This window comes from Heterocephalus glaber, unplaced genomic scaffold (genome assembly GCF_053883595.1).
Source record: "Heterocephalus glaber isolate CG9 unplaced genomic scaffold, H.glaber_assembly_v1.0 deba00001531, whole genome shotgun sequence".
Classification (NCBI taxonomy): Eukaryota; Metazoa; Chordata; class Mammalia; order Rodentia; family Bathyergidae; genus Heterocephalus; species Heterocephalus glaber.
This window is the reverse complement of record NW_028258329.1, coordinates 4,360,546-4,385,531: the sequence shown is the minus strand read 5'-3', so window position 1 is coordinate 4,385,531 and position 24,986 is coordinate 4,360,546. Positions and strand designations below refer to the sequence as shown.

The 24,986-nt window shown below is 44.0% G+C and overlaps 1 protein-coding gene across 4 annotated transcripts in view; it reads right to left on the bottom strand.

Moving 5' to 3' along the window:
• Apba2 (amyloid beta precursor protein binding family A member 2) overlaps positions 1 to 24,986 on the bottom strand; it is a 238,898-nt gene that overhangs the window by 59,590 nt on the left and 154,322 nt on the right. For all 4 annotated transcript variants that reach the window (XM_004852660.3, XM_004852661.3, XM_087188278.1 and 1 more), the window contains exon 3: positions 8,741 to 9,740. In XM_004852660.3, the coding sequence (XP_004852717.1) occupies positions 8,741 to 9,700 (960 nt within the window). In that variant the 5' untranslated portion in view covers positions 9,701 to 9,740. The remainder of the gene's footprint in view (positions 1 to 8,740; positions 9,741 to 24,986) is intronic.

Here is a 24,986-nt window from a genome sequence, read left to right as displayed (position 1 = left end):
GAAAGCAGGCTGTGATTTCAAGCAACACACCACCAAATCACTCAGGGCACACCCTTCATTTGGAATCCTACTTTCAGGACCATTTCTACTACCAGGGGCTCTTCTTGGTCCAATTTCAGAGTTATTCATGTGAAATGAGCTACTCAGGTCTACAGGATGCGAGGCCCCTCTCCTGTGTACCAGGTCTATAGGTCCTCAGGTGTGCACAGGGCCCATTTGTTAGGCTCTACTCAACCCTGACTTGGGAGCTGTGAGGCTTTCCCCAGGTGGAACTAGTTTGTGAATGAATGAATGAATGCATGCATGCATGCCTGCATGTTATACAATCATCCCCTAGCTTAAATGAGCTTTTCCAGAATCTAGGATAAAAGAACTTGCTTCAAGGATGCACATTCTAATTAGGGGCTGAAGTTATCTGTTTTTCCATTCAAGTCTGAAGGACAGACTTCCTCCTGGTCCTGCACAATGGCCAGGGACTTCCTCCACCTCCACAAACCCTTCTGACAGGAAACCCCACCCATTCATTCCCTCACTGGTCCCAGAACCTTCAACCCGGAGGTCTGCGGAGTTTCACTCAAATTAGCATGTGGTGAGGAAGAACCACAAAAAGCAAACGTCCGGTCTTGTTCACTCCTCACCAGGCTCCAAAGATAATTTTCACTTGACAGAACCTTTGACTTGGATGCCATTTGTTACAACAGAATGCAGTACGGCACAGGCTCTGTGCGACCTACATCAATCCCTGTGGTGCCATCACCATTGCTGGGGAGGAGTCTGGGCTCCCCCAGAGACTGAGGAAAGATGACAGCCCACTGGCCTAAAGCCCAGAGCCAGGGCCCAGAGCTACTTGCCCTTTCTTTACACTCAGAACACCCCCCTGAAAGCAGAACTGCTGTGAGTGACAGGGACACCTCCACAGTAAAGTCAATTTCTATTGAACCCTTAGAAAGAACATAAGGTGTCAGAATTGCAAGTGCTGGAAATCTAACACTGAGTCAATATGATTTATAGTTCACATATAAGCCTTTTCTGTGTACTATATATATTTTATATATCATATATTGTACACATTCAAACTCATGAACTCTTCTGGGAAAAAATAATTAAGGCTTTTCAAGCAGTCCACAGAGGGGCCAATACAAGTTCCTTTATACACAAGTACAATAATCACATCTTCATATAATCATGATGGGTTTTTCTGTTTCTGAATGTTGTCAGCTTTTTAGATGTGTTTATTAGAATATGTTTACTGGAGTAACACCACCCCGTTCTGGGCCTCTCAGCCAGGCGCAGACCGGTGAGGAGTGGAGCTGCACAGGTTTCTGCAGCACCCCCCCAGCACCCCCCACACTGCCTCTGGCCTCCTGGTTGCACCTGTACCTGGATCCACACCCCAGAGGCACAGGGGGTCATAAAGGCCATTGTCCTGAGCTCCAGAGGATAGAGCAGAAGTGAACAACAGAGACAGGGCCTCTCTCAGGCTCCCTGATGAAAACTGAAGCCCACTGGAAAAGTGAAGAGAAACTCTGCAATAAAGTCACACCAGACCACCGTTACTTGGTAAGTTGGAGGGATCATCACCTCCCATCAGAACCTGGACTATCTTCAGGGGAAAGGCAGCTGGAACCTGCAGTAGGACCTTGCAGAGTTCAAACCTGCAGGAGGACAGGGAGCTCAACTTGGGCCTTGCAGCCAAAAATCTGCCTGAATCTCAAGGGTCTGCTGCTGGCTTACTGAGACTAATTGACTTAGACCTGTACATTGCGACCCACATTGTCTATTGTGACAGCAGAGACATACCCTGAAGGAGGGAGGCCCTTCATTTTTATTTTTTATTTTCAATTTTTTTCTCTCATTTTTAATTTTTAATTTTTGTTTTTCTACTCTTCTCAAATTTTTTTCTTTCTTCTTTTCCTTTTTTCTTTTCTTTCTCTCTTTCACTCTCTCACTCTCTTGTTCTCCCATATTGTTCTTCATCTCCCTTTTTGTTCCTGTTCCTGCCCTAATTTGGATTTCTTCTTTCTTTTTATTTTCTTCTTGTTTTTTCCTTCTCTTGATTGTCATTAGTTTCAAAGGAAAGTGAATACAGTTTCTAACTTCCCTATTGCTGATAGATTGTTCTGTTCTTGTCTTTGTTCTTTCACTCTGTCTTTTCCTCTTGTCTTCAACAGTTCATTAGAGTTTGCGAGATCTTCCTGTGTCCTCTGGCCTCACTTCCAACCTTTCCTTTTCCTTCTACCTATCTCTCCTTCCCCAACTCCTTCTAAGTTCCCATCCTGAAGGATAAAGTTGCTATATTCAAGAGTCTATTCACTATAAACATATTTTGGATCGGTCCTCGATTTTGATTTAATTCACACAGTTAAAGGTGATAGATTAATAACTACCACAAACTGTTATTTTTTAAGCTGTACTTTATATTATTGTTATTGCTGATTGTATCACTTGGGCTAAGGTGTTGCGAATGATCTAATCAGTTATCCTTCTGGTATAATGAAAATGAGATTACCCCAGAGTCATTAGAGACTGAAAACCTTAAGACTACCTATATCTGAAAGACACCTCTGAGAAGCAATCGTTCTATAAGGGTTCTAAATATGAGCAACAAAGATAACTCAATAACCAATATCAAAGTATCGACCCAGGAACTAAACCAAGGACAGTACCAACAACAAAAATAGAAATGAGAAGACATTTAAGCAAGGCTCAATCCCAGACTTCCAGCTCACCAAAAGCAAATTCTGGGGGAAACGAGGTGGAAAAGTCTGATAATCAACAACTTGGACACCCTGAACTGATAGCACAGGAAGTAACAAAACAGATGAATAAGGCTCTAGAAAAATTCAAAACAGAAATAATTTCCCAGATAACTACGGAGATGGTGAGCAGAATGAAAGACATGATTAGGGACTCTAGAACAGAAACAGACAAAAAAAAATAGATGAGTTCAGGACCATGATGGAAGGCATGAATGCTCAGCATGGAAAGAAATGGAAATCATGAACACCCAACATAGGAAAGAAATGGAATCCATGAAACAGATTCAAACAGATATCCAGGAGATTAAAAACTTTATTGAAAATATACACAGCAGACTGAGCCAATCTGAAGACAGAATATCAGATATAGAAGACAGGATGGCAGTCAGTGACCATGAAAAGAAAGATCTCTTAAAACTAGTAAGGGACCATGAGAAATCAATCCAACAACTCCTAGATGATGCAAAGAAGAATAATATAAGACTGATAGAAGTCCACAAAAAAGCAAGAGAAATTACAGACAACATTAAAAAACTGTTCACAGAATTAATGACAGAAAACTTCCCAAACAGAGCAAAAGAATTTGACATACAGATAAGTGAGGCATATAGAACTCCAACTAGCCTTGATCAAAAAAACAATCTACACCTAGACATATAATAATCAAGATCCTGGAAACCCAACAGAAGAACAGAATACTATAAGCAGTTAGAGAAAAGAAACAAATCACATACAAAGGAAAGCCCATCAGAATCACAGCAGACTTCTCAACACAAACTCTCAAATCAAGGAGAGCCTGGGGTGGGGTTTTTCAAGCTCTAAAAGAAAACATCCTCCATCCTACAGTGATGTATCCTGAAAAACTATCTTTCAAAATTGATGGGGAAATAAGATTCTTGCATGACAACACCTGAGAAACTTCAAGAATACCAAACCAGCACTCCAAACAATTCTAAAAATTATCCTAGAAAAAGACAATGAAGGTCACAACTCCATGAGGCCCAAAAGAGCAAATCCATCAGTCAAGGCAAGAAATTAAAAGGAGAAGGGGGAAAATAAAAAAGAGCCAACAACAGGAAAATACCATGACAATCATAAGTCAATACATATCAGTTAAACCCATCAATGTTTATGGCCTCAACTCACCACTCAAAAGAAACAGACTGGCAAAATGGATTAAGAAGCAAAATCCAGCAATATGTTATATACAAGAAACACACCTAGTTCAAAAAGAACCTCATAGACTGAAAGTAAAAGGACAGAAAACAGTTTTCCATGTGACAGGAACCCGGAAAAAAGTAGGGGTACCTATCTTATTGACAGACAAAGTAAATTTCAAACCAAAACTAATTAAGAGAACAAAGAAGGTCAAATACATCCTTGTAAAGGGAACAATCCAAAAGCAAGAGATGATAATCATAAAAATATATGCACCAAATACTAATGCCCCCAACTATACAAAACAAATATTAGGGGACATGAAAAACCAAATAGACACTAATACAATTGTAATGGGGGACCTCAACACCCCATTGTCACAAATAGACAGATCATCTAGGCAAAAAATCAACAACAAAATTCTAGAACTGAACCAAGCTTTTGAACAAATGGGCTTAATACATGTCTACACACTGTTCGACCCCACAAAATCAGAATATACATTCTTTTTAGCTGCACATGGGTCATTCTCCAAAATAGAACACATACTAGTTCATAGAACATGTTTAAGTAAACGTGAAGGAAGTGAAGTTATCCCATGTATATTTTCAGACCATAGTGCAGTTAAACTGGAGTTCCATAGCGTAAGAAACCACAAGAACTTCACAAACACATGGAAATTGAAAAATACTCTCTGGAACAACCAATGGGTCACAGAGGAAATTAAAGAAGAAATCAGACAGTTTCTGCAATTAAATGATCATGCCAGTGCAACACACAGGAATCTATGGGACACATGAAAGCAGTTCTATGATGGAAATTCATAGCAGTGAATGCCCACACTAGGAAAACAGAGCGAGCTCAAATAAACAACCTAATGCTGAATCTTAAGCTCCTAGAAAAAGAAGAGTAAGACAAATCCAAAGCTCATACAAGGGAGGATATTATAAAGATCAGAGCAGAAATCAATGCAATGGAGACTGAGACAATGATACAAACAATGAATTGAAGAGTTGGTTTTTTGAAAGAATAAAGAAAATTGATAAATCCTTAGCCAACCTTATCAAAAAAGGAAAGAAAAGGCTCAATTTCATGCAATTAGGAATGAAAAAGGTGAAGTCACAACAGATCCAAAAGAAATCCAGAGGATCATCAGTACCTACTTCGAGAACCTGTACTGCAATAAAATGGAAAATGCAGAAGAAATGGACAGATTTCTACATACATATGAATTACCAAAATTGAACGAAGAAGATATAAAAATCCTAAACACCCCAATTACAATCAGTGAAATTGAAAATGTAATAAAAATTTACCAACAAAGAGAAGCACAGGTCCTGAGGGCTTCACTGCTGAATTCTACAAGACATTTAGAGAAGAACTATTGCCACTACTCTTTAAACTCTTCAATGAAATTGAAAGGGAAGCAATACTCCCAAATTCATTCCTGGAAGCAAGTCTTACTTTGATTCCAAAACCAGGGAATGACCCAACCAAAAAAGAGAACTACAGGCCAACCTCCCTAATGAACGTAGATCCAAAAATCCTCAATAAGATCCTTGCAAACAGAATACAAAGGGTCATTAAGAAGATTATACACCCTGACCGAGTTGGATTTATTCCAGGGATGCAAGGATGGTTCAACATACATAAATCAAAAAATGTAATACACTGTATTAACAGAGACAAGGACAAAAACCATATGATCATCTCAATAGATGCAGAAAAAGCATTTGATCAAATTCGGTACCCATTCATGATAAAAACCCTGCAGAAAATTGGAATGGAGGGTCTTTATCTCAACTTGATAAAGGCTATCTATGAAAAACCAACAGCCAACATCATACTAAATGGTCAAAAACTGAAAACTTTCATGCTAAAATCAGGAACAAGACAAGGATGTCCACTATCACCACTCCTATTCAATATAGTTCTGGAAACATTAGCTGCAGCAATTAGAGAAGAGAAAGAAATAAAAGAAATAAAGATAGGAAAGGAAGAAGTTAAACTGTCATTATTTGCTGATGATATGGTACTCTACATTGAAGACCCAAAAAACTTCACCAAAAGACTTCTAGACATAATTGACAAATACAGTAGAGTAACTGGATACAAAGTAAACACTCAAAATTCAATAGCTTTCTTGTACACAAATAACAGACTCACTGAGGAAGAAATTAGGGAAACAATCCCTTTCACGATAGCATCCAAAAAAATGAAATATCTAGGAATCAATCTAATGAAGGAAGCAAAAGACCTCTACACTGAGAACTTCAACCATCTAAAAAAGAGATTGAAGAGGATATAAGAAAATGCAAAGGGCCAGGGATTTAGCTCAGTGGTGCTGCTGCCTGCCTTGCAAGTGCAAGGTCCTGAGTTCGATCCCCTGTACCAAAAGAAAAAAAAAAAAAGAAAGAAAGAAAAAGAAAAGGGAAAGCCATCCCTTGTTCCTGGGTAGGAAGAACCAATATAGTGACAATGGCCATACTTCCAAAACTGCTATACAGATTCAATGCAATCCCGATCGAAATCCCAACCATATATTTCACAGAGCTAGAGAAAACAATCCAAAAATTCATTTGGAACCAAAAAAGGCCTTGAATAGCAAAAGCAATTCTAGGCAACAGAGACATGGCTAGGAGTATCACAATTCCCAACTTGAAACTATACTACAAAACCACTGTGATAAAAACAGCATGGTACTGGCAAAGAAACACACCCAAGGATCAGTGCAATAGACTAGAAGATACAGAAAAACTCCAGACCTACTCAGCTACCTCATCTTTGGCAAAGGAGCCAACCATCCTCACTGGAGGAAACATAGCTTCTTTAATAAATAGTGTTTGAAAAATTGGGTTTCAACTTGCAAAAGATTAAAACTAGACCTCTATCTTTCACCATGCACTAAACTAAGATCGAAGTGGGTTAAAGATCTAAATATTAAAACAGAAACTCTAAAGTTTCTGGAAGATAAATTAGGTAGAACTCTTGAAGACATTGGCATAGGAAAACACTTTATGAACAAATCCTCAGTAGCACAGGAACTAGCATAAAGAATCAACAACTGGGGTCTCATCTTATTAAAAAGCTTCTGCACTGCAAGAGAAACCACCAACAGAGCTAAGAGACAACCTACAATGTGGGAATAAAATTTTCCCAGCTGTTCCTCAGACAAAGTTCTACTATCTAGAATATATAAAAAACTCAAGAAAATCAGACCCCCCAAATATAAAGACCCAGTTCAAAATGGGCATCTGAAATGAACAGACATTTCTCAGATAAAAAAGTAAAAGCAGCAAATAAACATATGAGAAAATGTTCGACATCACTGGTCATTTGAGAGATGCAGATGAAAACAATGGTGAGATTCCACCTCACCCCAGTAAGAATGGTTGCTATCAAGAAATCAACCAATAACAAATGCTGGCAGGGTTGTGGGGAGAAACGAACCCTTCTTCATTGTTTGTGGGAGTGCAGACTGGTGCAACCACTGTGGAAATCAATGTGGAGATACCTCAAACAGCTAGGATTGGGAGTCCCATTTGACCCAGCTATTCCCCTGCTGGGTACCTTCCCAAAAGAATTAAAAGAATCATACCACAGTAATATATGCTCACCCATGTTTATTGTGGCACAGTTTGTAATAGCTAAAACTTGGAAACAGGCCAATTGCCCATTAGCTGGAGAATGGATAAAGAAGGTGTGGGTTTTTTTAATAAAACGGAGTACTACTCAGCCATAAAGAACGAGAAACTAGAGGCATTTATAGCTAAGTGGATGCACACTGAGGCCATACTCTTATGTGAAATAAATAGAACACACATGTGTAAACATCAAATAGTTTCTCTAGTGTGAAAAACTAAAAGTGTAAATAAGGATCAAAATGTATAATTAATATTGTGAAATAGGAAGAAAATGTCTAAAGGAGTAAGGGAAGTGGGAGGGGTAGGGGAAAGAACAGAATGGAAGAGAAAAAATACGAGAAAAGAAAAAAAAGGAAACAAAGTCTTTGTAAATAGGAAGTGGAGGGGGTGAAGGGAGGGCAGGGGAATGGGGAAAAAATAAGAACCAAGAGACTCGTGTAATGGTACAAGATCCCAATGATGAATGTAACTGTACTGTATACCTAAAATGTACCAATAAACTTAATGGACAAAAAAAAGAATACATGTTTACTTTGCTTTAGTTAAAAAAATATATAATTATTTTTACAACCATTGCCCACATTAGCATTCATTTCTTTTCCAAGACTTTATCAAACTTTTAAATAATTATTTTCAAAACAGTTGCTTTTCATAGTTATCTGCCCACTGGGGCAGGGCCTGGGGCTTTCAGAGACAGGGAAGCCAGATGCAGGGCCCACTGTGAGACACACTCAGGCCTCCGCCCCTCACCCTGGCTGGGGCAGCGCATAAAGGCCAGCAGCCCCACCTCACCAACGCCATGCTGGCAGAGGCAGCCACCTTGAGAAGCCGAGGGTCATCACTCAATGCTCTCCTGCCATGAGCAGATTCAGGGCAGCGGGCCGGAAACTGAACCTTCTGCAGGGTGGGGAGACACTAGCTGCCAATCAGCTCACTATGGGACTTTCCTGTGTCCCTTGAATCTCAGGGGGGACCTTAAGAGTGGCCAGAACATTCAGAAAAGTCCACGTAACTGAGCCAATGAAGAGCAACTTGCGCACTGTGAACTGGACGGCACCCCACTCCTCCCCACTAACACTACACCACCTCACGGCCCAGCTCCAGCACCGGTGGGGCCACAGGTGCTGCCACAGCTCATGAAAGCCCTCTGCTCCCTCCCTGGGGACAGCTACCACCTACCTGCTCCTGGGCCCACTTTGGTCTCTCTTCTGGCGTCCTGATCTTGGCCTTGAAGCCTCTCTGGGGGTCTCCGGGGTGCTTGGCCTCGGGAAGGAGGTTCAGCGACTTGGGCCTGGCCTCGTGCAGGCTGGGCCCCCGGCTGGCCTCGCTGGTGGTGCAGGCCTCTGTGGAGTCCCCGGGCCCCAGGTCGGGCATGTGCTCGGGGCTGGCCTCACTGGCGCTGGTGATACTGGTCATGCTCAAGCTCATCTTGATCTCGGCTACGATCTGGTCGATGTCCTCCTCTTGGTCCTCCAGGTCCCCGTCCCCATGCCTTGGGTGGTAGGGGGAGGCACTGCCCGCGTTCCCATTGGCCTCTGAGGGGTAGTAGTCCTGGTAGCCCTCTTTGCTGGAGCAGTAGTGGCCACCTTCTTCCGGGTCCTGGACCTCCAGGATGGAAGGCTCGTCCTCCGGGATGGGCACGTGGCCGTCAGGGTAGTCTTGGCTGCCTTCAGCCCCATGGCCGTGGGGGTGCAAGCCTGCCGAGTCTGTCCACTCCTCCACGGCCTCCTGGCACTCGTCAGTGTCCACGGGGTGCGTGCCGTGGGCGTGGGCCATGTACTCCTCCCCGTTGCAGTCCATGCCCTCCAGGTAGCTGTCATCCTCTGGACAGTAGCGGATGTAGTAGGTGATGCCCTCCTCTTCTTCGGGGAGGCCCTCGTCATAGTCCTCCTCCTCGGAGGTGTTGTTCACATAGTCAGAGCTGGAGTCCCCGTCAGGGCTGTGGTTGTGGCATTCCTGCTGCTCGGGCGTGGGGCTCTCGGGCCTCAGGGTGGCCAGCTCTAGGCCCGAGGGCCCATAGCCCTCCAAGGGCAGCTCCGCATCCTCACTCTCGGGCTCCTGGCCATGGTGGACGGGGCCTGGCCTGGCCCTGTGGTCAAGCATGCTGTTGGCAGTGCTCTGGCGGTTCCGGTGGGCCATGGCAGATGCTCAGGCGGCCATCATCACCTGCAGGCAGCCACTGTGGGAGGAACATCGGAAAGAACAGTCAGAACCCGGAGATCACAGCCAATCCGAGAAGCTCGCAGCTGCTCCACAGCCACCACAGTGCCTGGCCACCATGCTTGCTCAGAGCAGTGTGAATGCACATCTGTTCAAAGGCTGTGACATCCCAGCGGGCGGCCTCATCTGCCAGGAACAACGTGTGACACGGCAAGGAACACAAGCAGAGCTTAAGGGAGGTGGGGAGGAGACGGATCCACAACCACAGGACGCCCACTTCAGCCCTCGACTCAGGGCATTCGCGACTTCCCTACAATGCCCACTCCATTAGGAGCAGCCCGGGCGACAAGACAAAGCATCACAAGATCAGGTTAGCTGCTCTCAATCGAGAGAAGAAAAACCATTCATCCAGAAGGACATAACAGTGGGGGACGAGGAGCCACGTCAAACTTCTCCAGGCTAAGCCTTGACCAGGTGCACTTGTTCTGAAACATCACACTGCAGCCTAGAACTGGTACCATTGCTATGCATCAACTAAAAGTAAAGTGAAATAAAAATAAATGAATAAATAAAGCACACTTGGGAAGGGGACTGGGGGGATTCCATGTAAGATGAGGGCTGGTATGTTTCTATATTTTAAAATACTGTTCCAACTTTTTTTAAACCATGTGCATGTATTGCTTTTACTGTACAATACATTTTAAATAAAATTGTATATTAAGACAAGGGCTAAATAAATCCATAGCTCCTTGATGACCACCTCAGTGCCCGGCCCCATCCTGTTCTCCCCTCCCCACTCCAAGGCAGACACTATTCACGGAGGGATGAGGTGTGCAGGGGTCACTTCAGCTGAGCAAGGCCCGGGGAAGCTCGGCACAGGCACCCAGCATCAGGGAGGGCAGCACAGCGCAGCGCAGCTCCAGGAAGAAGAGAGCCCAGGATGCACCGCAGCTTGCAAGGTGTGTGACCCCAGGTCCACGTGGGAGAGGCTGGACCCCACTGCACAGCAGTCTGCTTTATTCCCCAAGCCAAGTGGAGTCACAGGGCATAACAGACTGGATTTTTTTTTCCTGTACTGGGGACTGAATCCAGGGTGCTCCTTCACTGAGTTACTATCCCTGGATGTTTTGGTACTTTTTTATTTGGAAACAGGGTCTTGCTAAATTGCCCAGGTTGTTCTTGAATTTGTAATCCTCCTGGCTCAGCCTCCCAAGTAGCTGGGATTACAGGCATGTACCACCATACCCAGCATGGAGATTATGGGGGTCAGAGGCTAGAGGAAAGGAGACCGGTAAAAAGACTCCTCGGACTTTCTAGGACAAGGGAGGTGCTAGGGTCAGGAAAAAGTGAAAGAGGGTGTTAAAACATTTGGGCAAGGTTCTATGTTTTTATGCTGAATTGCTACCCAACTGTTCACTTTATTCTTTAAACCGGACTTTTACATTACACATGCGTCATAGTTACTTATTTTTTTTTAAAGCGCATTCCAGTAGTCCAGTAAAGAAATGAGAATTTAGCTCGGCATGCTGGCGCACAGCTGTGACCCCAGCTACTCTGGAGGCTGATGTAGGAGGATGGCAAGTTCCAGGTCAGCCCCAGAAACTTAGTAAGAACCTGTCTCAAGAGAATGAAAAGTAAAGGGCTGGGGACATAGCTCAGTGTGAGGTCCTGTAGTACCGTGCAGAAAAAGAAAAGGAAAAAATTAGAATTTGAAAAATGGTAAGATGGTAAATTTTAGATATGCCTATTTTACCACAATGAAACAAATATTTAAAAAAGAAAAGAGATCTTAAATTAGAATAGTGGCAATGAGAGAGGAAGGCCCAGGGGGTACTGAGACAGAGGAAACCATGGTACCTGGGGTCAGACGGAGAGTGTGAAGCCAGGGAGCTGCCCCTGGCGACACTGGGGTAGTCACTGCCCAGGCTCTGAGCTCACGTCCCCCGCATCCTCTTTCATCAATCCTGTCCCCAGGGAGCTCGAAAACTTTGGGCTTTCACATCCTGCATCTCCCACAGTGCTCACACAGAAGCCTGGCTTGCAGCAGTGCCCAAAACATATCTCGCCAGGAAATGGCCTTACCAGATGGTCACAGTCATGGCGTTATGAACATTCTCAGAAGAACTGAGAAAGCGGTCATTATCTCGTCCTCATCCAGTACCGAGGCTCGGAGTGCGAGCACAGTTACTGATGGGGACACATGCCTCCAGCACATGAAGTCATGCCCCAGAAACTCGCCACTGGCAGGATCAGCCTTCGCTCCTGGGCCACGGAGGGGATCGGGAATGGCAGTCTTTTGGTAGCAGCACTGGAATGCTGCAAGTTCACAGCACCTCCCCAGAGTGGCCCACTGACTTCAAGGTGTCCTACGCCAGGAAAACTGTCAAACAGAAGGACCCAGTAGGGCTCAAATGTCTTCTAGAGTCACTCCATTCCAAACCCTGAATGGGCAAGAGAATTCCAAAGACCTGTGCCCTAGAAGAACACTGGGGGCTCAACATTCGCCATACACTACAAGCTGAGGACACGTGGAGAACGACGAGCTCCCTTAGGGACAAGACATGACTGGCCAGCAGGCTCCTGATATTCCCAGAGAACAGCCAACCGCAAAGGACAGGCTGCAGGCGTGCTATGAAGAACCCCGCAACCACGACTCTTCTGTACACAGTCTCTGGAAACAGCATTCCCCGGAATGACCCCTTGGAAGCATGTGCTGAAGGCCACGCCAACTGGTGACCTCCGATGTCCATGCCTCGACTGTCAGGATGGCGAAGAGCAGATGGCGTCAGCAGCTATTGGCAGGTGAGCACACAGTTCCTACTACTTGGGGAGTGATCCTATCTCCACAGCTTTCTGTATCTCCCCATGGCTTGACCCCAGGCCAGGTGCACTGCAGATACACACATCCTCCTCATCCACAATTCCTCACCCATGGATTCAACCAAATGCAAACTGAAGATATTTTTTAAACACTTCATCTTTACTGAACACACACAGGTCTTTCATCTTGTCATAATTTCCTAAAAATTCAGTATAACAACTATTTACATGGCATTCACATTGTATTAGATATTACAAGTCATCTACAGATGACAAGGTACATGAGAAGACGTGCATAGATTCTATGCAAATATTGTGCCACTTTATGTAGGAGACACGAACATCCTTGGGGTTTTATATCCTCAAAGGAGCCAAAAACAAATCCCTGGAGGATACCAAGGGACAACTACATTCACATTCTTGTCAAAGAACAAACTATAGTACACAGTGTCTCATCACCTTCACTTCAAATTCTATGTCATTTTGAAGATAAAATCTGCATATGTACAGTCTTAGATGTGTATGTGCCTACCCCTATATAAAACATCTTTTAGGTGAATATAAGACTTAAGGACTAAAATATACCTGCTACAGTAATGTGGAATGGCCCTCCATTCCATGAGTGCATCATCTAGGTTTTTAAAAAGTAAATCGCTGCTACGGTTGAGGTAGTGTCCCCCAGTGGCCTTTGTCTTAACAGCTTGGTCCCCAGCCTGAGGTGCTACTGGCAGGCAGTGGGAATTTCAAGAGATGGGGCTAGTAGGAGGTCCTCCAGCCATCAGAAGAGCACACCGAAGGGGACATGGGGACCCAAGCCCCTTCCTCCTCCTCCCAGGTTCCTGTCCTGGCTATGAGGCAAATGTTTTGTCCTGTCACATGCTCACCACCGTCATGTGCTGCCTTGCTACGGGCTCAGAGTGACAGGGCCAACTGTCATGGATGGGAGCTAAAAGAACTCTTTCCTTCTTATAAGGTGATTATCCAGGTATTTGGAATGGTAATGTAAAGCTAACACAGTCACTGAGGTGGTATCGTAGGAGACTGAGAAGAGAACCAGGAGTTTATTTTCTGCCACTGCTTCCTGTTCAAGGCTTCAAACAATTTCAGGAGGATTTATTCCAGGTACACAACATTACCACCAACTGTGGACTTGGGCTGTAATTACTCAATTCATTGCTCACCACTGCTTCTTATACTTTGTGCATTCTTTCTCTTGGATTTGTTACAATCTCATTTTATTTTACTAGAATAATTGCTAAGGTCATTTTGCAGATAATCCTTCTATGTCTGGGAAATGGCTTCTGCTCACACAGAATATTTTTTGGATGGCATCCTTACTTGCTATACTCTGCTAACACTGTTCCAGCTACACTTTTCAGCTTGCAGACATGCGGTTTGATACTAATCTTATCTGTTTTACCTTGGTACAAAAATCTAATCCTTGTCTGGAGTCTTGTACAATTTTCTCTCCATTCTTAGAGTTCAGAAATTCCACCAGGGTATGTCTGGATGATATTAGTCCACGAGGATTCACTTGGGGAGCCCTTTCCATTCAAGCCCACTTCTTCCTTAGCTGTAGGAAACTTTCTGCTGTTTCTTTTTTTCCTCCTTCTCACAGCCTTTTCCTCCATCTAGACCATTTCTGGGCTCTGGCCTTGATATCACTTACATTCATTAGATTTCTTTCTTTCTTTTTTTTCTGTGTAATATAGATCAGTTCCTCCACTTGACCTTCCAAAACACCAATTCAATTTCAGCAAGACATAGCACGTGACCTGGCTTTGGTCTTTCTGCTGGCAAAGGGCCTCTGTGACCCAGGGCAGCCTCTGAGCGAGTGGTGGATTGAAGGGCAGCATTCTGTACCGTGGGGGATGATGTTTTGGTGCCCTGGCAGCAGCAGTGTTGGCCATCTGGATCTTCAGAGTTGAGATATGAAGAGGCTCCTCTATCTTGTGGGTTTGGACAGAAATGAGCTGTCCTAAGCCAGATCTGCTTCCTTCAGGGGAAAATGTCTCCACTCTGTAAGCTTTCTGTCATTGTGACAAAACATTTGAAATAATCACTTATAAGGAGAAAAAGGTTATTTTGGCTCACTTTTTCAGAGGTTTCAGCTCCTCAATTTATAATGGGGTTATATCCGGATAAGCCCATCCTAATTTTTAAAAAGTTGTAAGTTGAAAATGCATGCAATATACCTCAAGAACTGCACATCATAGCTTAGCCTAGCCTACCTTCAGCATGCTCAGAATGTGCCAGGCTACTGTTGGGCAAAACCACCTACTACAAAGCTTATAACCAAAGGTTGTCTCTCTCACATAATTCACTGAATGGTGTGCTGATTGTGAGAAGCAGGATGGCTCGATGAGCCATTCTCTTTGTTACCAACATAGAGTCAAAACTTCAGAAGTTATGAGATGAACCATCTGTATAGGGTTCTCATGTAAACTTAGATCTGTTTCTGGTCTTTCTGGTCTATGCCTCTTCTATCTGCCCAGCAACAGTACGACAGCATTTTAATCACTATGACTTTGTATTTTAACATTAGACAAGGCAAGCTCATCCTCATTTTCAGTTTTAGACCTCCACAGTATTTTCATATTTATTCTCCCAAGTGAACTTAAGAGCTACTGGGCCCAAGGGTCCCTCCACGATTCCGCTACAATTTTGCTTGAGATGGTCTTACATTATAGACTATTTTAAGGAAAGCTTCATGCAGCAACATTGGGTCTTTTTATCCAAATTCACTTGTGAAATCTCTCCCCATGTATTTGGGTCTAAATGTCTCTCAACAGCTTTGTTGTTTTCTTCATAGCTGCAGGTACACTAAGTTTATTCTTGGAAACATTGTTTTTGTGAGTCTTGGAAATGCTGTTTCTCTCTCATTATACTTTACCTGGTTATTATCGGTATATGGAAAAACTATACTGATGCTGGAAAATAGGCCTTGCTAACCTACTTTTTAGCCCAAATAGTTCTTACTGGTAAATATTGTTTCCCTAGGTAAATGGCACCTCCTTCCAGGCATCACCACCTTGCTTCGTCTTCCCAGCCTGTGGCCATCCTGTCCAACACTCTCTGTTGCACTTCCTGGGAAGAAACGTGGGCTAAGAAATATCTTGATTCATTCCTAATTTTAATGAAAATGCTTTTACTTTATAGGGCTAAATTGGTGTGAAATAAGTGGGCCCCTAAAAACACCAGAAACCAAAGTAAGTAATTGTTAATTGCGTTGCTTTAAAAAAATGAAAAGTAATTGCAAAAAATCCACAATGAACAAAACATCAAAATGTTAAATGTTATTTTTCTTTTTGCCTCAGGCTACAATATGGCTCAGTTGGATACTGGCAACAATTCTGTTTTTTAAATGTTTTCATCTTTAAATATAATGCTATCTGGCTATCAGGCATCTGGCTAAAGAGGACTCTTCTCTAGAGTTTGACATCACGGACCTTCTGACCTGGGTCTCTTGTCCATGGGTACAAAGGAAAAGGGACAGCAACTGCTCAGGAAGTAGCCGCATCTTCAAAGGCTCTGCAGAATTACCCTCAACTCACCAGGCACTTTCAGTATAAGCAGAAAAGTCCTCCATTATGAAGACAGAAGGTCTTTGTTTAAATTCAGGACTCCATTTACTGTGAGGCCTTGGGCAAGATATTGAGTGGAGGATGGCCTTGTCCTCTTGGGAACTGCAGAAGACACACTTGTCTGTGGGTCCTGTGGTAGGTCAAATAGGAGAGTGTATCAGTCCATTTTCTGCTACTGTCATGAAACACCTGAGGCATGGGCCGGGGATTTAGCTCAGTGGTTCTGCTGCCTGCCCAGCGGACACAAGGTCCTCAGTTCAATCCCTGGTACAAAAACAAACAAACAAACAAACAAAAACACCTGAGGCTGGATGGTTTTATAAGGAAAAGTTTATTTGGCTCATAGTTCTAGGGGTTCAAAGGCATGGTGCTGGTGTCATCTTCATCTTTAACAGGACAGCTTTTCCTCTTATACTGAAAGTGTCAGGTGAGTTAAGGGTAATTCAGCAGAGTCTTCAAAGATGTGGCTCCTTCCTGAGCAACTGCCATGGTCCCTTTTCCTTTGTATCCATGGAAAAGAGACCCTGGTCAGATGGTCCATGATGTCCATCAAACTCTGGAAGAGAAATGTCTTTAGCCAGATGGCAGCATTGTGTATGAGGATGAAAACATTTGATAAACAGGCTCCAGTGAGAGCCTTAAGGTGGATGGTGGGAATGTGCATGAGGGGAGGGATCACATTGCCAGATGGGAGGCTAGTGTGCAATTCAGGGGCCAGGTTCACTCTTCTAACAGCTCACTCTCTTAAAAACTAGCTCAGGGTACCCCAAGAACTTCTTTCTTTTACTTTACTTTCTTCTGGGGTAACACCCCTAAAGACCTAAGGACTGCCCACTCAGACACATCTTTTAAAATTTATAGCATCTCCCCACATCACTACACAGGATCTAGTTTCCAGCACACAAACCCTAGGGGGACAAACAACATTCAAGGCACCACAGACTACAGACTGCACACAAGCATAGCCAACCCACTCGGTGCAGGCCTGAACTCCACAAACACGAGATGCATAGAGTTAGAGAAAGCTTTAAATGAAATGTTAATGGAGAGAATGCCTGATCAGGAGTCTGTCTGAGACAGCTCTGCCAGCACTGGTGGGTGGGAATAGCTGTGGCCAGACGATCTGGCTGTGTACACACTGTACCTCTCTGCAGTAGGACACGGGTGTGTCTTGGTGACACTGCAGAAAGGGGAAAGGTCCTTGTAGAAAGTCAAAAGTTTCTTCCCCCAGAAGTGTCTTTCTAACTTTTATGGGCTGTATTCATCACCTTTTTGCTGCCAAGACAGACTGAAATACACAGGAGGAGTGGTTTAGTTTGGCTCCCAGTTTCAAAAATTTCAGTCTACTGTCAGCTGGCTCCAAGGCAGAAACACCATGCAGCAGAGAGTGGCAAGGGAAAGCTGCACACCTCTTTGGAGCCAGGAAGCAGAGACTATTGTCAAAAGAGTCAGAGGAAGGAGTCAGGACCAGATGTAGTCCCCAAGGTTACACCCTCATGACCTACCCAGACACACCCAGAAGTGTGCTTCCCTAGTATCCTAGGCATCTTTTAATCCTGTAAGGTTGACAATCAAGATCAGGTACCACAAGGGCACAGTGTCCCTCTGAGGAATGTGCTGCTTCAAGGCCCCAGGATCTGAGTAGATGGGCCAAAGACCAGGCCTGGAGTGGCAGCCGGCTGATGTCAGAGGCACCAAAAACTCTGCCCAAGACACATGTTTGTGGGCCTCTGGTGACTCCCCACTGTCTATGGGATAGACTTGACTCCTCACCAAGAAATACAAGGTCCTCACTAGATGCCCAGGCCCACCATGTTCAAGTCTTATCCTTCTATTCCTAGAGGTGGAGAGGAGGCAGAACCTCACTAACTTCTGCATGATCCAGTTCCTGGATCACTTGCACTGCTATCACAGCTCAAAAGAGGGAAGCCTGGAGGATGAGGCCATTCAGAGAACTGCAGACAATTCCAGGAAAGTGAAGAATGGCCGAGGACAGGTGAGAAGAAAAGGTGAGCACAAACATAGGTGGAATGAGGTGGTCCTTTGAAAGAAGCAGTTCTCCTCCTGCTAGATTTATAGTATCTGCTAGAGTTTGGATGTATCCCCAAAAGTTCATGTGATGGAAACTTAGGCCCCAAAGACATAGTCGGTGGTAGTTGAAGGTGGGGCCTTTGGGAGGTGACTGGGACTAGAAGAGGTCACAAGCGAAGGGCCTGCATGATGGCGTTAGTGGCTTTATAGGAAGAAGGAGTGAGACCTTAGCTAGGGTGCCAGGTCTGTCTCACCACATGATGCTCTCCACCATGCCGTAACGCAGCCAAAAGGCCCTCACCAGATGCTGGCATTGCGCCCTTGGACTCATCAGCAACCAGAACTGTGAGCCAAATAAACTTTTAGCCTTCATAAATTAATCAAGTTGTGGTATTCAGTGACATCAAGAGAAAAGAGATTGAGACAATGACCAATTAAATTCAATCAACCTGTACCCCTGCAAGGCACTAATGCATTGCCGCTTGCACAGGAGCCGCTTGCAGCCTAAGGATGCTGATTTCAACACCTCCATTGAAAATCAACCTTTTCTCGGAGCCCATTAATGCCTAAAGGGGGACTGTCTGATGCAGCCACCAAATCCCGCCTGCCTGGGCTGCCAGATTCTGCAAACTTGCAGCCAGTGTCTGGGGAGAAGATTTCCATCGCTTCAATTGCAATCCTCCTCTGGGATATGCTGCTGGTTGGCACAGCTGCCCCGTAGGAGGGTGTGAAGAGCTTCCCTCCCTGCCTTGGGAGAGAGCGGAGATGTGACTAATCCAGCCGATCCTTCGTCAGGCTGACATGCAGAGATTTCTGTACTCAGGAGGCAACTGCTTCCTGGGGATGGGGTTATGGTCTGTTTCACTGTGCACTGAATAGGAAACGTGGAGAATAACAGACACTTGCTCATAGCGATCCAACCAAAGACAGATCCCAGGGCGTGAGGGCCATTTCTTCCCAGTCTTTTTTCTATGGATCTCTGCTACACAGTTGAGACTTCATTGTAAACACAACTCTTTAACCAAAATGTGGTAAGCAGCAGAAACACTCCATAAGCATTATTTTAATGACTGCATCAGATTTCCTGTCTGAATGTCTAAGGCTGCAGCTAATCTAACTGCTATAGACTGAATATTTGTGTCCACCCCTCCCCAAATTCCTATATTGAAACCCTATCCCTCAATAGATAGTATTTGGAGGTGGGGACTTTTGAGAGGAGATGAGGCCATGAGGGTAGAGCCTGCATGAGTGGGATTAGTGCCCTTATAAAAGAGGCTGAAGAGAGCTCCCTTGCCCCTTCCACCACGTAGGGACACAGCAATAAGACACCATCTATGACCCAGAAGTAGGCTCTTCCCACACACTGAATATACCAGCACTTTCATAGACTTCTCAGTCTCCAGGATTAGGAGAAATAAATGCTGCTATCCGAGCCCCTCTGTCTGTAGTATTTTTGTTACAGCAGCCTCCAGTGAATAAAATACTAACTATTCCCCTACTGAACAGAAATGATGCTAGGATGTTTCCCTAAAGAGATACCATAGCTTTTCCCACTGCTCCAGGACCTTTATTCAGGGCACCTTAAAACTTTCTCTGCTGCGTTTGATGGCAACACAAGACCCAAGGCTTTAGATGAGCCCAGGAGGAGTAAGACCAGGACAGAGTAAACCGTCCCCCAGTGGGAGGTGGGGGCTTTGCATTGCAGAACATGTGCACAGACACATTTAGTTGCTTCTGATTAATCATGTTAAAGCTAAATCCTTCACAGCAGACCATCTGGAAAGCAATTCAAATGTACAGAAGCACGATTACCTGCTACATGTCCAAGAAAATGAGGCCCTGGGTCCAGACTCAATTAATTCTATAACAGCACATAAATCAATAGCAAATGCAGCCACTGACACTGTGCTCAGCACTTGCCTCCAGAAACACCCTAATGAGATGTAGGAAACAAAGGCTCCTTGTCAACAATAAAGAGCTCCAGTGTCCTTATTCTAAACCATGTTTTTCTTTTGCATGGGAAAATAGCATTAGCTGGGCCTTAGAAGAGTTTGTAATGCAGGAGACTGAGATGAAAAATAGCTATTCAGTGCCCACCACACAGGCTGGGTGCAATCTTACCATACAAATGCTATAATGGACTCAGCCGAATTGTTGCCAATACTGATCTTGTTTCCCTGTTTGGTCTTACACGTCATATGGGTAATATTCTTTTATTCCTTTCAAATATAATTTAGTTGCTTTGACTACACAAAATTTGAGTTGAAGCAGTTTGGAGCACATTTGCATAATCAGCTCAAATGTCCCAGACAAAAGTCACCGAGTAAGATCACAGGCAACCAGGGGTTCTGAAGAGCAGTTAATAAATAAATCTCCCCAAAACCAAGCTGATGTCCAACACAGTCCAGCAACACCTTGTAACTTAGCGTAGGGTCACAGAGGGATGTGATTTTTTTAAAATATGGCAGTGAAATGGACGGAATTGTTGAGTACACCCTAAACCTTCGATAAATCAATGTTGGCATATCCACAAGACAATTACGTAGCAACTGAAATATTTACAAAGAGTTTATCATATAAAATGCACTGCTATTATTTATTTACAATAAGCTTTGCAGAAACGCATTAAAATAGTAGCAAGGATTGACTCTGAGTCATTAGATAATGGTACTTCCTTCCCACCATTCTTCATTCCTGGCTTTGGTACACCTATAGACAAAAGATATTTAACTAGACAAGAGCCTCTGCGGCTTCGTGGGCCCTGGGCTACCACATCTGTCAGGTGACATTTCTGCAACAGGAAGCACATGGGTCTCAGCAGCCCTGGGAAGAGCCCTGGGTGGGGTGGGGCTAGCCTGTTCCTCCTGGGATTTCCTTATGGCAAGATATGTGTGCCCCACTACATCCTTAGCTTGGAATGAGCACAGGGGGGTGATCCGGGCCTTAAATCCAATTAAAATCTACTGTCAGCCCTTCCTCATCAGTAGCTCATCTTTTAAGAGCTGGTATTTCCAATATTCCACATATAGTCTATACCTGAAACCAGTGTTAATGTCATAATGGAGAGCAACAGGGCAATCGTACGTTCTTTTAGCTTTACTTCTTTGTATCGTTTTTAATGCTTGCTCTATGGATTATAATCTACAAAGCTAACTTTTTATGGTCTACTTTGAGAAAATATTTTCCTACTTCAAGTAAAACTCAGAAGCCTTCCAACCAAATGAAGTCCTTTCATCTATACCACTTATGCTATAATTATTGTGTATATTATATCCTTCTGCATTAGGACTCACACACAAAGCAGTCAATCATGTTTGCTTTTGTACTTTTGGTAGCCATTTATTTCAAACTGGGATAGTGGGAACAAATTCTTCTAGTTTCCCTTTATCTGAGAATGTCTTTATTTCATATTCACTCCTGAAGGATTTATTAAACGAATACAGAATTCCAGGTTGACAGCTGGTTTTCATTCCAGTGTTAAAGATATTGTTCCACTGTCTTGTGGCCTTCATGGTTTGTGAAAAGAAATCCAGTCATCTGAGGCCCTGTTCTTTTGTAGGTAATGTGTCCTCTTAAATATGCCCCACGTCAGGATTTTTCTGTTATCGTCACTTTCCAGAAGTTTGATTATGATTTGTCTTGGTATGGTTTTCTTTGGTTTATCCTACTGGTGTTTTTGAGCCTCTTAAATTGGTAAATTTATTTATTTTGACAAAATGGGATATTTTGGGGTTTTAAAAATATTTTTATGTGACAAAGCTCTTTCTCCTCTCATTCAGGAATTCCAATGATAGGAAGATTAGAGCTTCTGGTATTATTCTAAAAGTCCCCAAGGTTTTTCTCATTTCTTAAAAATTATTTTTCTCTCAGCTGCTCAGGATAATTTCTACTGATCTACTTAGAGCTGACTCTCTCCTATGTCATAGTCATCTTTTGAGCTCCTTGGTCACATTTTTATTCAAGATATACTTTTTAGTTCCAAAATGTCTACTTTTCCTCTTCAGAAGTATATTTCTCTGGAAATTTTCTATTTTTCTTCTAAAATCTCCACTTCTGCTTCATGTAACATGATTATAATATTCATTGTAGTCTTTGATAATTCCAACATCTATGTCATCTCAAGAAGGGCATTTGTTGGATTATCTTTTCCCTTGAGAACTGGCCACTTTTCAAAAACTTTTTTTGTTCTTGATTGATTGAGGAGTTGCCCAGATTTTCTTCCAAATAAATTTTGATTACAACCTAGTCGTTTCTATTATTTATGTTTGAAGAGTCTAGTAAATATTGATTTTCATTCATTTCTTTCATCCGGCAACCAGCCCATTTAGGGTTACAAGCAAAGCTCAGTCTCGTTCTCTTTAGGTAGCTCTGATGTCAGTTTAGTCTCAAAATCCTTTGTCTTGATGCTTGGATCTGCCTTTTGCAGGAGTCATTCAGAGATTAAGCCTGGGACTTGGGCCATGGTTTACATTGCAGCTTGGTCCCGAAGCCTTTGTTATTATTCTTTGGCTGTGTCCCCCACATAGTGTGGGTTCAGATACATAAATAGGGCACAAGCTCTCCTCTCCAAGGTTTCTTGGAAATATTCTCCTACTATCAGAGACCCCTTTTCCTTGATTCCTCTGGCCGTGGAGTTGGGGGTCTCCCAGAGTTTTAGCCTAACACCGTGTTCCACAGTTTTACTCAACTGAAGTCACTGCTAGGGGCAAAGGAGCAAGAAAAAGAGGGGGAAATAAAGATCCCTGTGTAATAACCAGTTGCTTTATCCAGAGAGTTGGCTTTTCTCTGAGGATTTTAGGTGCTGCTCCTCTGAGTTTGGCAAAGGAAAAGACAATAACAAAACAATAATTCCCCTTATATTTTGAGCTTTCAGGGTCTCTTTTCTGACCTTCTGAGTGGCAGGACAGGTTGCCACACTGTTTCTGCTGTTCTGCTTAAATAGCTGTTTCTCAAATCGAGAGCACTCAGATAAAGCAGGAAAAAGAACATGCAAAGCTAGAAAATTCATTGTCAACATACTGAGCATCTGAGCCTTCAACCCCTTCCCAACAGTGTTGCTTTCAATTACACCCAGAGGGTTAAGTTCTAACTGGTGAAAGAGATGGGCTAGCCAGGCATGGTGACACAGGCCTGTAATCCCAGCACACTGGGATGGTGAGGAAGGAGGATGGCAAATTCAAGCTCTTCCTGGCAACTTAGTGAGACCCTATCTCAAAATAAAACATGAAAAGGTGTTGGGCATGTAGCTCAGTGTGAAGGTCCTAGGTTCAATGTGCAGAGAGAAAGAGAGAGAGAGAGAGAGAGAGTTCTAGTGTGCTGATCCCATCTTGGCCAGCACCATGCATTCTCCATTGATCTGTTTATTGATTTTGAGAGGTAGATTAAGTTTAAACCTAGTCATTTTTATTTCATTCAATTCATCAAGTAAATGCAACTGCCAATCAATGTTTGGCTCAGCCTGAGAGATCAGCTTCAGCATCCGCAGGAAAGGTCATGCCGCAGGAAAACTGACAACTTCTACTGGTCCCAGAGACCTCAACCAGACTGCATGCTAGACTCTAAGAAAAATACCAATTCCTAGGTCAGGTCCCAGGGGCGTGAGGTCAGAATTAGGGGCTCTAACATTCAGTATTTTGAATTCTCCAGGTGACTGGCATACAGCTAAAGGTAAAAACCACTGAATTGGTCAGAAAGGAACTATGAAAGGTTCATGGTGCTACCTATAACCTCCCAGGGTTCACAGAGCCTGGTGAGCAGCTCTGGGCCAGAAGAGCAAAGAGGAACTGAGTAAGAAATGGGAGTTTCCTGTAGCTGAAGGGTTGGCTACATGGCTTTTCCATCACCACCAATTCCATACCCTGTAGACATCTCAGCTCTCGGTGTATGTGGTAAGGTGCCATTGTTTTATATGACACACAATCCCCAAAAGACCTTTTCTGACCCTGGTCCCTCACAGTGATTTACCTGTTGGTCCTCAGAGAAGTAATGCAGTCTCTCAACACCAGTGTGTACACACACACAAACACACTCACCTCCTTCCCCTTTACACCTTGATATATAGCTGAAACAAGGCTGCATTTTCAAAGGACACTTTTAAATGCACGCAGGTAGGAAAGGGACTGAGAAGTGTGCATTTGGGTCATTTCGGGCCCCTTATTTCAGACGGAGGATCTGGATTTTTGTCCTCACACCCAACAACATGCTTTAGTGTTGGCTCTTGAGTACTTCAATCACAGGACTGGGATGCTGAATCATCCACTTTTAACTGTGCAATTTTGCTGATTTGGTTCCGTGTTGTGTAGACAGGATAGGAAACAAACCCATGGCTTGGGAAGATGTACAACCATTCTCCATCCAAAGCTAACCATCCAAAGATGACTCGAGGTCAGTTCCTCCACAGCCGAAATCCCTCAGTCCCCAGCTATCACTCTGAGGCTCAGCCACTAGGGAGCAGAGAAGGGATTTTTTTCAGGGGTGCTATAGAGAGGTCCCTGGAAAGGACCCAGGTGAAGGTGGGGACTGAGGTCACTATCAAAGCACAGAGCCAGGGGTGGATCACAGCACCAGTGGTGCTGGCTGGGGCATGCAGAGTCCCAGGCCTTGTCTGGAGGTGCTAACTAGCGCATGGACAGGGCCTGGGTATGAGAGGCCAGGATCCATGGGAAACACAGTCCTGCTACCAAGGAGAACCAAGGGCCCACTCAGTCTGGCCCTGACTCCTTCCCACCTAACTGAAAGCCTTTCCCTGCTGGCTGCAGGGGATCACCCACCAGGGACACCCCCAGACCCTCCTCTCCTGAATGGCCTTGTGGACCCCAAGCCAGCCCCAA